Source organism: Bufo bufo, chromosome 3 (assembly GCF_905171765.1).
Source record: "Bufo bufo chromosome 3, aBufBuf1.1, whole genome shotgun sequence".
Taxonomy (NCBI): domain Eukaryota; kingdom Metazoa; phylum Chordata; class Amphibia; order Anura; family Bufonidae; genus Bufo; species Bufo bufo.
Window position 1 is genome coordinate 648246550 of NC_053391.1, and position 18086 is coordinate 648264635.

Genomic DNA, 18086 nt, shown 5'->3' on the forward strand with positions numbered 1-18086 from the left:
GTGGCCGTATTCTGGGAGCACTGTGCACGCGGTGCCCATACAGCCAAGGAGCGGTTCACACAGGGCAGTTTTAGTCTAGTTGCTGCTTTTTATTCTTATTTGAAACCAGAAGTAGATTCTACAACAGGAAGACAATGCATGCAGAGCAGAAGAGGCTGTGCCTATCGGACTAGCTTCTTCCGACATCACGTAAAGCTATCTTAATGTCTGCAAAGCCTGACATGACTCTCCAGGGACAGAGAAGCGTCAGTGGTGGAGTAGCTCAGACATTGAGGGTATTGACTGAGAAGGCTTTATGACCTGTGAATTTACTAAGAAACCAGCAATAAATTCTGATATTCCACATCTCTCTACAAGATCAGACCGTGTATTCAGTATATTCACTTTGTGTTTGTATATTTATATATGTATATACTGTATGTCTGTGTATGTGTGTGTTTATATATATATATATATATATATATATATATATATATATATATATATATATGATTTATATTATTATTAATGGTCTCACAAACTTGAACAGCCTGCCGGATTCCCGCTAATGCTAGCCCACCGTGCTGCCGGAAGTCCGCTCCGGCCCGCAGCATGGCAAACAAGCCGAGAGGCGGTCGGACAAAACCCACAGTGTGCTCCAGCCCGCCCAATTATCGTGAATGGGGCCGGAGCAGACTTCCGGCAGCACGGTGGGCTAGCATTAGCGGGAATCCGGCAGGCTGTTCCCCCTGCGGAACAACCTGCCGGACCCTGCTGCCGCAAGTGTTAAAGTAGCCTGGGAAAATGTGTGCAAATGAGCTCTCCTCCCGAAGGAAGTACTCTGCCTACTACCGACTATAGGTGTCCTGTATTGTCTGACCGACAAGGTTTCAAGGCTCTCAATCTCTTTAGATTATTCTCTTGCAAAACATGTGCTTGGTTGTCCTAGCCGGTGGACAATTAAAAATGTGTCTTTATTTGAAGTCATTACAAAAGTGCAACTCTTCATATTTGACCTTTTAAACATAATTTATAGGTATCTTTCATAAGAGCGTGTCCAGTGCAGGAATCGCCCTCCGTGTGTGAGCGTGATTCCCCGTTATGGACACTCCTCGTTTCTCGGGAGCACACGGCATTATACTGATTTATATTGCTTTGTGTCTCTACAGTACATGACCTGACTTCCACATTATTATACTGACAGCGTTATGTCAGTATGATTCTGTAGCAGTAAGATCATGCAGAGACACGCAGCATTATAGATCAGTATAATGCCGTGTGCTCCTGCGAAAAGAGCAGTGTCCATAATGGGGAATCGCGCTCACACACTCAGCATAATTTCCGCACTTGACACACTCGTGTGAAACAGCCCTTGGACTGGATTTAAAGTGGAGCTGTCACTTCTACTGACCTGTCTGTTATCTCTTCTATCCCAACTTTTGATTAGGCCAAGGGGGGACAGCCTAATCCTGCGCAGCCTGCCTTGTGTGCCCACACTGTAGTTTTGCTCCCTTACTGCGCCCACACAGTAGTTATGCCTCCTTACTGCCCCTAAACAGTAGTTATGCCCCTTTACTGTGCCCACACAGTAGTTATGCCCCTTTACTGTGCCCACACAGTAGTTATGCCCCTTTACTGTGCCCACACAGTAGTTATGCCCCTTTACTGTGCCCACACAGTAGTTATGCCCCTTTACTGTGCCCACACAGTAGTTATGCCCCTTTACTGTGCCCACACAGTAGTTATGCCCCTTTACTGTGCCCACACTGTAGTTATGCCCCTTTACTGTGCCCACACAGTAGTTATGCCCCTTTACTGTGCCCACACAGTAGTTATGCCCCTTTACTGTGCCCACACAGTAGTTATGCCCCTTTACTGTGCCCACACAGTAGTTATGCCCCTTTACTGTGCCCACACAGTAGTTATGCCCCTTTACTGTGCCCACACAGTAGTTATGCCCCTTTACTGTGCCCACACAGTAGTTATGCCCCTTTACTGTGCCCACACAGTAGTTATGCCCCTTTACTGTGCCCACACAGTAGTTATGCCCCTTTACTGTGCCCACACAGTAGTTATGCCCCTTTACTGTGCCCACACAGTAGTTATGCCCCTTTACTGTGCCCACACAGTAGTTATGCCCCTTTACTGTGCCCACACAGTAGTTATGCCCCTTTACTGTGCCCACACAGTAGTTATGCCCCTTTACTGTGCCCACACAGTAGTTATGCCCCTTTACTGTGCCCACACAGTAGTTATGCCCCTTTACTGTGCCCACACAGTAGTTATGCCCCTTTACTGTGCCCACACAGTAGTTATGCCCCTTTACTGTGCCCACACAGTAGTTATGCCCCTTTACTGTGCCCACACAGTAGTTATGCCCCTTTACTGTGCCCACACAGTAGTTATGCCCCTTTACTGTGCCCACACAGTAGTTATGCCCCTTTACTGTGCCCACACAGTAGTTATGCCCCTTTACTGTGCCCACACAGCAGTTATGCCCCTTTACTGTGCCCACACAGTAGTTATGCCCCTTTACTGTGCCCACACAGCAGTTATGCCCCTTTACTGTGCCCACACAGTAGTTATGCCCCTTTACTGTGCCCACACAGCAGTTATGCCCCTTTACTGTGCCCACACAGTAGTTATGCCCCTTTACTGTGCCCACACAGTAGTTATGCCCCTTTACTGTGCCCACACAGTAGTTATGCCCCTTTACTGTGCCCACACAGCAGTTATGCCCCTTTACTGTGCCCACACAGTAGTTATGCCCCTTTACTGTGCCCACACAGCAGTTATGCCCCTTTACTGTGCCCACACAGCAGTTATGCCTCCTTACTGCCCCTACATAGTAGTTATGCCTTATTACTTTAGTTCCTCTGCACAGTAGATTGTCTCCTTAGTATCCTTACAGTTGTTATTCCCCCTTAGTGCCTCTGCACAGTAGTGATGCCACATTAGTGCCCTCACACAATAGAATGCCCCCTTACAGCAGTGCTGCCCCTGTGGTGTTAATAAAATTTTAATAATAAGAAGTAACACTCACTTAGATCTGTTCCCCTATTGAACAGACCACATCCTGTTCTCTCCAGCAGCAGGTGCGATGACGTCACTGCATTGTGGCTGCTGAGCAGTAGAGCACACAAGCCAGTTCTCTGGCCAGGGGAGGACTACTGGCCTGTGCGCTGTCCTCTACAGCTAAGCAGGTATGATGACATCACTACATCGCGCCTACTGCTGTGTAGAGCGCAGGATGATGAACGGTGAAGAACACAGCTGGTATCTGTTTCACCATTGCATTCAACTGTGTCTGCGTTATCAAGACATACCTCAGCCGTCCTGGAACCGCGGGACAGTCACAGAAATCCGGGTTGGTTTGGAAGTATTTTATTTCTGTGAAAAGTTTATGATTAAAGGTACAACTGGGCGTTACCAGGTCACACTGTCAGCACAGATTGCATAGTATCTGACCATGCAGGGACACACACCCAGCTGTTAACACCCAGTTGAATCTTTATTCATAAACTCCTAGCAGGAGTAATAGAGGAAAGGCACAATATAGCCATAAGAATAGATGCTCCAGAATTGTTTTTACTTGGGGTGTGCAAAGACATGTCAGGAGAGGGGACAGGTCCTCTTTAATACATCTACTTTAAGGTGGATAGTTAAAGACCGAGGTGTGGCACAGCAGTTCTCCATGATAATGGTGTGATCAGAATCAACGTCTTTATCCTGAAGACCATTTTAACCTTTTGTCTATAAGAAGTTTTTGGTCAGTTCAGTTTCATTCCTTAACTAATGTATTGTTTAAAGTGTCTCCAAGATGGAGCTTCACTTCACTGAGATAAGCTTTAAGGAAGATTGTGGAGAACATGTAGGAGTGAGTTCTGAGTTTCTAATGTCTGGAATCTGTTCTTTTGTAGGGTGATGAAGAGGAAGCTGTGGCTTACCTTGACCGTGGTGACAGTGAAGATGAAGTGGACCTCAGCGCCCTCCCTGACCCTGATAAGTACAGAGGAGAGGAGGAGGAGGAGGAGGATGATGATGATGGTCATGATGATGACGTTCAGGAGGATGACTCCGGAGCAGAGAGCAACAGGTATGGTTTTGCCTTGATATTTCCAGGAGCAAGTGGGTTTATTCAGAAAACTTTAAGAACATTTGCAGATAATAATCTCCTGGATTTATCACAGCTGTCCACTTCAAGTGAATATTTAATGTTAAATCCCTCTTCTCACTTTCTAAAACCAACACCGCCAGGAGCCCAGTGGACAGCTGCTGCAACCATCTGGATAGGACTGTCAGAACTAGTTGTTTCAGGACATTATAATTTAAGATTCTCCTGGGATGCCATTTCCGGTTCTCTGAGACACAGACCCATAAGATGAGGGAAAAGAAGTAGAATATTAACTATTTGGTACAAGTCTTTGAAGATATTTTGTACTTACTTTTAATTAGTAGTGGAAGCGTAGAATTTACACTGTATACAGTCTAAGTCCCTGGTCTGCGGTAACTGTGTCTGTATGGACATGGTGTGTTTGCTGCTCCTTGTCCATATTTCAGAATTATGAATCTGCTGTGTGTCTTTATATTAGTGTGTGCAGTATTGACTGTGCCACATTGTGTGTTCAGCACAGTACGCCTGCCTGTCTAGTCTCCTGCGGCAGAGTACACCTGCCTGTCTAGTCTCCTGCGGCAGAGTACACCTGCCTGTCTAGTCTCCTGCAGCACAGTACACCTGCCTGTCTAGACTCCTGCAGCACAGTACGCCTGCCTGTCTAGTCTCCTGCGGCAGAGTACACCTGCCTGTCTAGTCTCCTGCGGCAGAGTACACCTGCCTGTCTAGTCTCCTGCGGCAGAGTACACCTGCCTGTCTAGTCTCCTGCGGCAGAGTACACCTGCCTGTCTAGTCTCCTGCGGCAGAGTACACCTGCCTGTCTAGTCTCCTGCAGCACAGTACGCCTGCCTGTCTAGTCTCCTGCGGCAGAGTACACCTGCCTGTCTAGTCTCCTGCGGCAGAGTACACCTGCCTGTCTAGTCTCCTGCGGCAGAGTACACCTGCCTGTCTAGTCTCCTGCAGCACAGTACGCCTGCCTGTCTAGTCTCCTGCAGCACAGTACGCCTGCCTGTCTAGTCTCCTGCGGTAGAGTACACCTGCCTGTCTAGTCTCCTGCGGTAGAGTACACTTGCCTGTCTAGTCTCCTGCGGTAGAGTACACTTGCCTGTCTAGTCTCCTGCGGTAGAGTACACTTGCCTGTCTAGTCTCCTGCGGTAGAGTACACTTGCCTGTCTAGTCTCCTGCGGTAGAGTACACTTGCCTGTCTAGTCTCCTGCGGTAGAGTACACTTGCCTGTCTAGTCTCCTGCGGTAGAGTACACCTGCCTGTCTAGTCTCCTGCGGTAGAGTACACCTGCCTGTCTAGTCTCCTGCAGCACAGTACGCCTGCCTGTCTAGTCTCCTGCAGCACAGTACGCCTGCCTGTCTAGTCTCCTGCGGCACAGTAGACCTGCCTGTCTAGTCTCCTGCGGCACAGTAGACCTGCCTGTCTAGTCTCCTGCGGCACAGTAGACCTGCCTGTCTAGTCTCCTGCGGCACAGTAGACCTGACCTTCAATGATTATAAGCCTTCTCTAGTCATGTTGAGATGATCATTCTCATTCTGCAAATCTGAAAGGGTTGTTGTAAAAGACGTCTGGCCCTGGAGTTTTATTTTTAAATGTGAAAACAAATTTTTCTTTTTGTAGAAGATAAATAGAAATGGCAAGCTATAAAAAATAAGCCTGTTAAGATTGCCTGTGTCATAGCCAAAGCTCTGGTCAACACGACTTCCACTTCACGATCCTCTGTATAACCTGTTGGCACAACTTGACTTTGCATAATCTGAATCTCTCTTGGCGTCTGCTGCTTGTGTCGCTCACAAGCTGAAGTCAGATGTAACTTTATTTGTGGCTTTGACATTATTTTGCACCCACCTTGGTTTTAAGCATATGTATTTTTCATGTTTGAGTGTATAAAAAAAAAAGCAAAAAAAAAAAGCAATAAACAAATGTAGTACTCACCTCGCCTCTGTTACCCTGTGGTTGATCATCCGGATCCCCAGCTTTTGTAGGGGTGATGGGCAGAGGTTGGTGAAAGGCATCTCTAGCTATGTTGCTTGCTCGATTCCCAGAGCAGGTGCTGGTGTCCGATACTGGTATTGTTTCTCCCATATTGCCAGTAGTTTGAAAGTCACAGCATCCGACGTCTGGACTGAATATGGGGCTTCAGCCCTGACATTATATTTAAAGGGATCGTTACTCCAGACAGTCCCAAATAGCCATACAAAGCAGAAAGGTAGTTAATAGTGAGGCTGTTAACGTCTTCTGACTGCATCTGTTGATGGTGTGCCGAGGTGCATGGCGCCAGCCTCTTGCCGTTCAAGTAAAATTTTCTGTTTGTTGTTTTCTGCCTAATAATCTGCTAAAGGCTTTTGCAGCCAGACCTTAGGTGTCTGGAGGTGGCCCTCCTCTATCATAAGGTTATAGGGAGAGTCTTATTAGCCGGGTTTCAGGACTCTATTCTGACAGTAATTTTCCTCCCAATTTGTCTGTTTTCATTTAAATCCTATACTCTCGTGTTTAGAATGAAAGATTCGGCCTTAAAGGGGTGTTCTGAGATTTTTTTTAATTTTATTTTCTGATGACCTATCCTCTGGTAAGGTCATCAGTATCTGATTGGTGGGGGTACGATACCCAGGACCTCCGCCGATCAGCTGTTTAAGAAGGCAGCCTTCTCTCTGCTTTTCCTAGGCCATGTGATGACATGACCAACTCAGCCCTATTGAAGTGAATGGGGCTGAGCACGATACCAAGCACATCCACTATACAATGTACAACGCTGTGCTTGGTGAGCTGAGAGAAGGCTGTCTTCTCCAAACAGCTGATCGGCGGAGGTCCCGGGTGTTGGACCCCCACAGATCAGATACTGATGACCTAGGTCAGTGATGGCGAACCTATCGCCAGAGGTCAGTGATGGCGAACCTATCGCCTATCGCCAGAGGCGGCACTCAGAGCCCTCTCTGTTGGCACCCACACCCTGGAAAACGTGTATGTTGTACCAATATGCCTTAGACTTCTCCTGCCAGTCATTAGCGCAGGGTGCACCATGAACAGCACAGGCAGCGCACTGAATGCAGGCAGGCTATTGTAGATAAATGATAAAGTACATGGAAGATTTACTATATTGGACTGTAGTATTCAAGGTAAATTGCTGTGTTGGCACTTTGCGATAAATAATTGGGTTTATGTTGCAGTTTGGGCACTCGGTCTGTAAAAGGTTCGCCATCACTGCCCTAGGTCATAAGTAAAAACAAATCTTAGAAAACCTTTTTAAGTTAAAAAGAACAAAGTTTACAGTTGAAAAATATCATCATCTACCTTAATGCATCCATTTGTCAGCGTCTGTAGAATGGGCTGTAGTATCTGGATCCAATGTGCTTCTGGGACTGTTTGTAGGTTTGTTTGTTTTTAAAGGCTATGTACACCTCTTTTTATGATTGCATGCTACTCATTTTTTACAAAATTTTTTTTTTCAATTGAACTTGAAGGGAACCTGTCATCAACTTTTTGCTGATCACTGAGGGCAGCATAAAATAGTGACAGAAATGCTGATGTCAGCGGTGTGTCACTCATGAGCTAAATGTAAGTGATTGCCGAGAACCAGCATCATAATCATTGCAGCCTGAGTCTGGAAAAGAGTCCAATCTACCTGAGAAGAGTCCTGGTTATTCCTAATCTCCTGCTCTCTCCCCCATCTGCTGATGATTGGCAGTTCTCTCCTAGAGAGAAAGGGAGAAAACTAGGTAGAAGACTGTCAGTCATCAGCAGGTGGGCAGGAGATCATGAATAACCAGGACTCTTCTCAGGTGGCCGTGACTCTTTTCCAGGCCCAGTTTGCAATGATTGTGTTGGTTCTCGGCAACCATTTACTTTTAAATGACAGACCGCTGAAATCAACTCACCTGTCTCTTCTTTATTCTGCCATTAATATGGTCAGCATAAAGTTGATGACATGTTCCCCTTTAAAAATTAAAGGGTTAACAATTTTTTTCACTTTCGGCCCAGTCATCTAATAAACCTCATCTCTAAACTACCAAGAGGCCCTAAACACTTATTTGAGCCAAATTCTTATCAGTAAGATGAGAACTGACCCGTCTGCTCCTGGTCTGATGGAAAAACACAGAAAATCCAAAGGGTGCTACTAGAGCATCTCAGCTCTGTACAGAAAAAAGGACTCCATATTTTTAATAAAAAACAATTAAAAAATATCTTTAGCTCAAAACAAGTACAATGCAATAATAAAAAAAAGCCCCTAAAGGTGTACATAGCCTTTAAATGCATGAATAGAGTTAGTTTCCCACATATTAATTTCTTAACATATTACAAGATATTCATGTCACCTAATGTATTGTCACGTCTGTCGTAAGGACAACATGCCAAAAGATAAAATAGGCTAATTAGGGCCCATTGCAATCACATGCCTTCCACAGCAACCTCCCATCTCAGGCCTGCTGTATTGTCATCACTAGGTAAACTGTAGCAAGCTCCACCAACTTACATATTCTTCTTTAAATATTGTCATGTACCTGACAGGTGCCATTGTAAGTGAAATGTGAACAGAGCCTTAGTGCTTCTCGCTATAATGTGATATTGATGTTCCCTGCATGGTGTCTTCCCAGTACAAGTGGCAGTGACTACTATTTGCCTTTTAGAAGGGTAGATATTAATAAAACTGTAATACAAGGCGGTTAGACCCGATGAAATGAACCAGAAATTCCATCTCTGTCTAATAATTCATGAAATATATTTTCCTATTAGTCTCCTGAATTGAAGCAACTAACATCCCAGGACCTAAATGGACAATCTAGAAATGATCACAAATGTTAATTTAACGAGACGTACAGGCAATCTGTCATCCATACTCTGCTGTGTCATGTAATGGTAGATGTGCCATCTGCGTCTGCAGTTGGAGCAGATCTGATGTGGGGGGGGGGGTTAATGACGTCACTATTTTACAGAAAACGGACACTGATGTCCACATAAAGATACAAGGAACTATCGTTTGTCAGGGCAGGAGAATGACTGCTGTAGTATTAAAAGGGTTATCCGACACTAACAAATGCTCCCCCATATGGCAGGCTCCCCGCGCCGCTCCTGGGCCCCTCACCGCCACTGCTGCTTATCTCCGTGTGTGGATGAAAACATCAGGTTTCGTGGGGGGCGGGGAGACGGTGTTGTGCGGAGCCAATGGCAGGTGGCGACGGGGACGAGCCTCCCTAGTGTTACCCACAAGCTTCTCCCCCCCCCCCCCCCCCCCCCCCCCCGGACACCGGATGTTTTCATCCTCGCACGGGGAGAAGGAGCAGCCGCGGTGCGGGAAGCCAGGTAAGTAGAATCAGTGTGAGGGGCCCAGCATATGGGGGTGCATTTGTTAGTGTCAGATAACTGCTTTAAGGCTCCTATACGTGGTCATATGCTGGCTTTGTATAAAAAGTCCTCTACCGCACTTCTGTATGTCTTTTTTCTTAATTATTGATTATTCTGTACTTTTCATTAAAGGGGTTGTCCCATGAAAAATGTTCTGCATTTTTGAAGCAGCGCCTGCATCTGAATAATTTTTGTAAACTGCATGTATCTAAAAATTGAAAAATGATTCCTTTTCTTGTAACTCTGTCCACCTTGCTGAGGTGGGCACGCCTGCTCACTTTCATCTTTTAATTGGCACCAGCCATACTGTGGCAGATAACAGAGAGAGAGAGCTACAGCAGAAGGACAAGAATGGGGAGATCTCTGGATCCATGTGAGGTACAGGGCTGCTTCTAGCTTTGCTAGAAAGACATTGTAATTTACAATATGTGTGATTTTCATTTTTTTACATTAATCGTGGGATAACCCTTTTAATTTTGCATGTAGCAGCTCAACGATGAGTAGCATAGCAGTATCAATGAACAAAAAAACTTTTTTTTTCTTAGCCCCCCTTTTTTTGTTCATCTCTTTGTATTACCGACCTTTATTGGCTGGCCTGCACAATAGTGGGCATTACTCTCCAGGAGGTGGCATGGCTCTACTGATCATGTGTGACCACTGACACCGGACACATCAGGTGCATAAGAGGGAGATACTAGGAGAGGGAATCAAAAGTACACCAAGTACCGTAGTTATCAGCAATTCTATATCTAGAAATATTCTTAAAATTTGTGAAAGTGAAAAACCATTACCATATTTTTTGCTTTATAAGGCCCCTTTCAGACGAGCGGGTGTCACGCTGCGGACTCGCAGCACAGCACCTGGCCTGAACTCCCAGCACTGTCAGGCGTCTTATAAACCGAATACTAGTGAGTGATCTCGCTTCCTGGTCTTCCTCTGGTCGCTGTGATGCCCTGTCCTGACTGCATGCAGTGCGCACCTTATGTGTGAAGTTAGGTCACAGTATAGTGCTGGCCCGGAGAAGATCTGGGAGTACAGGAGAGACCGCCTGATCTGCAGAGTGTCGGTGGAGCAGGAGAGGTAAGTTTATTTATTTTGTCTCTGATGGGGGTTGATCTGATATGAGGGTCTGATATTATGTGGGTATCTGATCTGAGGTCTGCTCTGAAGTTCGCTGAAGATTAGGGCTTCTTGATTTAGATGTATTGTGTGCAAACAAATGTTTTATAGTATATATATATATATATATATATATATATATATATATTTTTATTTTTTTTTTTTAAAGTTTAATTTGGCTTCTCCAGCTTCATTGTTTAACAGTACATAGCAGATTCAGAATGCCGTACTGTCTGATTGCTCAGTCTCCAGACCCTCTCTCCTGAATTATTTATGACTGAAGCTTTAATTTGATCATGTATGGCATTCTGCAGCTGCTATGTACTGTGAAAAAGAAAAGCTGCAGAAGCCAATGAAGGAAAATGTGTAATAAAAACTGATTACAATGTTTTAGCCCAAAATATATCTAAATCGGTAAAAAATGGCTTTCAAAGATGTCCCTGTCCTTTAAATCTGACTAAATAAATTTGACTGTTTCGGGTGTATTAGACCTTCCCGGTAATCGCCTGGTATTTGCTGTGGAGACTGCTGGTATTACATGCAGCGATCTCCTCCGCAGCAGCATTGAGAGGAGCGATCATTATGCCATCGCTCGTCCCCACGATGTACAGTGGTTTGCCGGCTGCAGATTGTAATTAGACAGCGCGATCTGCCGCCGGCAAATCCTGATCTTTCAGCATGCTGAAAGAACTGCATTGCCCGATGAACGAGCGTTTGCTCCTTCATCGTACAATCGGCGGCGCAGTATTACACTGCAAGATGATCGCTAACTAGCGTTCATACAAACACTCGTTAGTTGTCATCGGGCAGAAAATCTGCCCGTCTAATACACCCTTATGACTTTTTACAATTTCAATGTAAATTTCAGGCTGGGGGAGTTCACTGAAAGGAAGTCTAGTCCCTGACCCCATGAGGTCTACTTTATCGCCAATGGATAGGTGATAATTGTCCATTGTTGAAAAACCCCTTTAATTTTTCCTCTCCAATGTTTCTGGTTTACCTATTCACACCAAACGGTACCTGCATGTGTATACGAAACAGTTATATCATCCAATATTACAGCAAGTAATAGCATAATCCATCACTGCTTTTATCCTCGAGGGCCACACTGTGAAATTGACTTGTAATTTTTGCATGTTATGCGATCATTCTATCTGGCTGGAATCAAATGAATTACGGTAACATTTTCTCATTATAAAGCTATTGGGTTTTCCATAGAAATTACATGACTGGTAGCATGGTACAGAGATGGAATGTATCACAGATATGTGTTGCTCTTAATGGTGTCATGTCTGCTTTTGTGTCTTTTTTCAAGCTATGTTGCTATGGAAGATAAAACAAGTTCAAATTTACGTTTGTTTTTTTTTAAGTCGTTTTCCGGAATAATCAGATCGGTGGGTTCCATCTCTCGGCGGTCTTGCCAGCCATCTGTTTGAATCTTGGCTCACCCTTGCCAATCTTTTTTTTTTTTTCTTTTCAGTCCGCCACTACGGCCACACAAATATTATAGCACATTGACACTTCCCGCTTGCGTCAGTGCTGATGCTGCAGTTCTGAGATATTTTGACCAGCATGTTCTCTACAGACAGATATTCCCTGTTTGGAGAAGATATTCAAGTCATTCTATCTGTTAATATTAGAGCTGGGCGAATCGTTTCATACAAATCGATTCATCTCATCAACAAGAATTATTTACCTGTGAGGGGCTAGCCCCGCTGCTAAAGAAGCTCCTCCCTGACGCTTGACAGGGCCAAACATCTCGCACAGGCGCAAGATTTTCAGGCCGGGCGAGATATCTGGCCCTGTCAATCAAGTGGAGGGGGAGCTTCTTCAGCAACACCCTCTTGTTGATGAGATGAATTGATTCGTAAAAATCAATTTACTCATCTCTTGTTAATATTTATTCCGGCAGCAGGGAGGAAGTAAAGGACTGGAGTATTCCAGTCTACTCCTGTTCTAGCTCATATTGAAATGAATAGTGCTCACCTTATAAGTACATAAAACTACTAAGCAGAACAGGCTTTGTAATTCTAGATGGGAACTTACGTTTACACTCTGAGGTATATATCCTAAAATGTTTTTCAATTTGCTATCCACTAGTCCTTTGGTACTGACCCTGTTATTATTGGGTCTATCCTACCATTTGTGGAAAGGGCGGGGGGAGGAGAGATCTATTATTTTAAATTTGCCAGAATTGTGTGTGATTTGTGCAAAAGAACTGGTGTACCTGTTTTGCACCACATTTATTAAAGGGGTTATCCTGCCATATATATTGATGACCTATCCAGAGGACCCCCGTCGATCAGATATTGATGATACACTTTTTGCGGCTTGTCAGCAAATGGACTTTGCCTGGATGCGCCAAAAATTTATTTTTTTTAGGTACACTAAGCCAGCAAATAGGTGGTGTAAAGCTATAGACCAGGGATGGCCAACCTGAGGCTCTCCAGACTGCCTACAGCAGGGCATGGTGGGAGTTGTAGTTTTACAACAGCTGGAGAGCCGCAGGTTGGCCATCCCTGCTATAGGCAGTCTAAAGATCCACCAGATTTACCATCCAGCAGTTTAAGCCTGTCTAAGTATATGCTGTCTTAATTTTATACAGGATTAGTAAATGTGACCTATAAAGCTGTTTAGATTGTACATTTAAGAGATTAAGCTTTGTTATCAGAAAATCACTTTAAAGAAATAGGTTTTCCTTTGAAAAAAAAAGACCTTCTATTGCTGTGCACGGCATCCACTCCTCTTCACTAATTATTCGGGACAACCTCTCTGGCTGTAGGACTATCATCTTAAACCCAATGTGAATTGTAGAGCCAATCTTTATTTCAGTACAATCCTATTTTCTTGCAGTATATCTCTCCCCTTCACTTGTGATTATCGCCAGTGAGATTCCAGCAGCCCAAGAGCCGTTATTAATGCTTTTTGCAGAGTATCTTCCAAGTTCTATAAAACTAAAGGTCATTTATAAGCTCTCGTGGAGAGAATATTAGTGCCGAGCAATGGGGCTGGGGAGCAGTTTATCTCCGGCTCTTTTCCCCCCCCTCTTAAAAATCAAATTTATTGTTCTTGGCCTGAAGCTTTAACAGCCGAGCAATCTAAAGAAGGACATGAAGCTGACCTGCAGCAGCTCCCTGTGTCTTCTCGAGAAATTGGGTTTTTGTTGGTAGCTATTTTAACCCGTTCCTGCCACGTGATGTACTATTATGTCATGGGAGCGATGTAGTTCACGCGAATGGACGTAATAGTACGTCGTGTGATGGTTCACCACCGCTGGCGGGTGTGAGCTGTGTTATACAGCCATCACCTTACTCTTAACGGCTTATATTGAAGACACCTCCAGGCATAATGATCGACCTCACAGAAGTTAGCAAGTGGGACTATAATAAAAAGTAAAGCAAAGTTGCTGTAATTAAAATATGAAAGAAAAATTCCACCTAATTGGAATCGCCTCACTATGTCCGTAATGACTCAAACCTATAACAAATGCTGTACAAGAAACGAATAAAATGGGTTTAAAAGATGTTTGTATTCCAAGTTGGTACCGAATGCACCTTAACTGCTCCCACAAAAAAAGCTCTGCTACAGGTCCGTCTGAAAATGTTTATTTTTTTTATTGCGCAAAATTAGATTTTTTAAAAAATATATATAAACTTTGTATTGTGTAATTGTACCCACCCACAGAATAAAGATAACCTCACACAGTGAACACCATAAATACACCCCCCCCCCCAAAAAAAATAAAAAAAGATTTATAAAACACTTACAAAACATTATAAGCCCCCCAAAGCTTTCCAAAGCATTATGGGCACCCCAAAAAGGTGGTGGTAAAAATACAACAAAAAGCAAAGCCTTATAGAGTCAACAAAAAATTGTACAAAATTTGTTTCCAGGATTTAAGAAAAGTCCCTGCTCTTTTTAAAAGTATGGACAACCCCTGCAAAGGGGATGTACAGGAATAGAAAATACATTTCTGCTTTCTTCCAAAAACCGTACCACTCCTCTTGTTCTCCGGTGTCAGCATAGGGGATGCACCTGCAATAAAGAAGTGATTACTTACTTGGCATATCCTGAGCTGTTGTTCCAGTTCTCCCCGCTAGGATCTGTTTACCCGGCTGCAGCAGTGATGTCAACAATATGTGACTGCTGCAGCCAAACACGGGCCTGTTTGGTACACCGCTCAGGCCAGTGATTGGCTGTAGTGGTCACAACGTGCCATCACCACTGCAGATCTTGGCTGCGAAGAGTGGAGCAACGGTGCAGAATCTGGTTAGCAAGGATCACAGCGGGATCCTCTGTGTTGTCCAGTTACTGAAGCACCACAAGACTGTGTGCTAAATCTGTGGACTCAAACCTGTTGTTCTCCAGCTGTTGCAAAACTATAACTTTCAGCTTTGTAGGCATGCTGGGGGTTGTAGTTTAGTGACACTGCTGGAAATCAGTTTTATGCACTACAGTATATAACCAAAAGATTCAAGCTGACTGCCAAGGCGGTGAATTGTACGTAGATTCTGTTGCCAGATTATAGAAGGACCAATAGGACAAGCCCCTCTTTTAAGGGGCTGTCCCATCTGGAAATTTATGGTGTGGGTCCCACCTGTAACTTATTCCTCTCTCTCAAGAATGGAGCCCCGCCGTGAATGGAGATGATGCTGCCCATGCATGGCTTTCTCCATTCATTGCTATGGAACTTCCAATAGTAACTGAGTGAGAACACCGTGAGGCCCCCTTCTTGAGACAGGAGCAGGTGCCAAAAGTAGGACCCGCTCCTATCGGATCTTTATGGCATATCCTATGAATGTCATAAATACCCAGAATGGTCAACTGTTTTAAGCAAAAAAAATAACCTCTTAGGTGATTATCTGTCGACCCAGGTCCTGTCGAAAAACCATGGAGGTCATTTGTACCCCTGATAAATGGGTAACCATAAAATTTAGTATACCTTTTTTTTTCATTAACTTTGTTCTGATGGAAAAGGACAGACAATACACACCAGCAGCATAGTCTACTGTGCCAGTGTTATATGTATATACAGCTGGAGAGTATTCCAGGCTCGTAGACGCAGAGCCGAGTATTCAGTGTATTTGATGAGGGTTTGATCAATATTACCATACACCAGTCCCGACCTCTCTACGATGGAGCTAATGCGCCTAATTTATTAAGAAGCAGATGCCTCTTAATAAATTAGGTGCATCTCTGGCCCTCCGTGCGGCAGAAACTTATGCCAGTTTCTAGGTAAATTACATTAAATCTGATGTCTTCCCACTAAGCCCCAATCCTGTTCTCGTTACTTTTAAAAAGTGGCGAGAACGTAAAGTTTTCAAGTTAGACCTGTTGTCTGTGCCATACTATATCTACTGGTCTTGGCACTTGCTCAGGACAGCAGGAGATACACTGATCAAGCCCTGAGACTTGGAGATACAGTGCAGGCATAGAGGACAGGTCTCAGGACTTGGAAAGCAGCAGGAGAACACAGAACAAGCACGGAGATCTGTTCTCTGTGCTTGCGCTGTATTTCTTGCTCTCTGCGCTTGATCGGTGTATCTCCTTCTGCACTGAGCAAGTGGCAAGACCAGGACTTTATGCACGGCACAGATTGAAAGGTGTCGGATCTTGGAGAAGCAGCAGGAGAACACAGAACAAGCGCTAAGACTGGGAGAACGGGCACAAGAAGACTTGGCTATACCGATGTGTAGCGCTGTTAATCCAGGGAAAGTGGTAGGGACTAAAGGCGAAAGGCTGTATCAAACTGGTGCTCTAAGGGCTTTGGCCAACCCCTTGCTACTCCAGTTAGGCCATTAGCTTATAAATAAAAATTAGTTTTTCGTAGCACTGGGGCCACTGATATTCGTATTAAGGCTGGTTACAGCCTGCATTTGTGGGCGGGGCTGCCGGCTATATACTCCCACACGACCTCACCTCCAGGACGGTCGCTTCAAGCCCCACCCTCCCGACCCTTCTTTCTTTCATTCCACTCTCTTGGGTGGCCCACATATTCAGGCCTACCCCGCACTGGCTCCGGGCACAGTTCAGCCATATAGATCTTGGAGGGTGGTAGGCATCCCCCCCAACTCCAAGCTGACGTACACCTCAGCCCCTAAAACAAATAATAATGGTATGGTTTTTATCTGGATGATTATCCCTACCAAGCTGTATGTCTGGTTTAATAGGGTGGATCATGCTGACAGAAGAACTTTAAATGGGAAGTTTTATCTTCTACTTCCAGGGGACACACATCTGTCCTTGTTATGTCATCTAAGAGGATATATGGATTGCATAAAGGAAGTGAAATCACTCAAAATACATGAATAAATAATAAATGTTATTAACACATAGTAATTACTATGAGATTGGTGGTCTCTCTCTTTGCTGTGGGCACTTACTATTGGTCAGTGTGTTTATTGCCTGATATACTTTTTACACCATTCCAATTAATGACCACGCCGTACTTACTTCATGTACTTATTTTATAGACAATAGTAGTTCGATTTTTGGTCTAATTTTTGGTGATCTATTATTATAAATAACCGTTGGTAATTTTCTGAGGCCATAGTTACTGTTAGTCATTGATGCACTTTATATAAGTTGTTTCCCTGCATGTAGATCCACCATCCTCGCATGTTTTAATGAATTTTAAATATAATTGTGTCTTGCCAATCATGGTATTACTATGTGTTAATTAAATTAATTTAATCATGTATTTCAAGTGATTTCACTTCCTTTATTCAATCCATATATGGGTTAATTATACTATATGGGGGAAACGTTTTTTGGTGTTTCCTTGTTATGCCATGGTCCACATCTTATTACAGGTCAGAGATCTGGTAACCGTACATAATACACCTTAAGTTGCAGCAAACAATAGTAGTTGTGTAGGAAAGGTTTGCACATTGTGCTGTCCGCATGCCCTGCATAGACTTTTCATGCTGTCCTGGCTTCACTTTATTAAAGCTTGCTTTTTTTTTATAATGTATAAATGATTTATTTTCAGTCACCATCGTAATAACATGATTATTTTATAACCTGTAATAAATCCTTCACAAATATGCTGAATGTGTGTATCTCTCTATGCGCTTATTATTCATAAATATTCTAATTCCTAACTACTTAAAGGGAACCTGTCACCAGTTTTATGGTGTCCTAACTAAGGGCAACATAATTAAGTGACTGATTCTCTTAGCAAAATGCTGGGTCACTTTCTTTAATTGACCCAGTCAATCTGCCAACATCTTGTATTGAAAAGCTCCAGCTGATAATGATGAGTCCTGAATATTTATGAGCTCCTGACTCTTCCCGCCCACCTGCTGCTGATTGACAGTTTTTTTTCCATTTGAATCAGCAGCAGGTGGGCGGGGGAGTGGCTATAGCTCTGAATTAAAAAAACGCTGGACTCACTGACATCACGCTGGAATCAAATCAGCTCATTAGCATGCGGCATGTGGCATCTTTGTGTGTATATTATGAGGTAACCATCTGTCACACCAGTAAGTGAATACATCTAAGGTACTTTTTAGTAGTTAATGATTGT

At 43.9% G+C, this 18086-nt stretch overlaps 1 protein-coding gene across 1 annotated transcript in view; it reads left to right on the forward strand.

The window, feature by feature from the left end:
• Positions 1–18086, forward strand: part of DDX10 (DEAD-box helicase 10) — a 207786-nt gene that overhangs the window by 167746 nt on the left and 21954 nt on the right. Inside the window, exon 17 of the mRNA XM_040426259.1 lies at positions 3900–4075. Coding sequence (XP_040282193.1) covers positions 3900–4075 — 176 coding nt within the window. The remainder of the gene's footprint in view (positions 1–3899; positions 4076–18086) is intronic.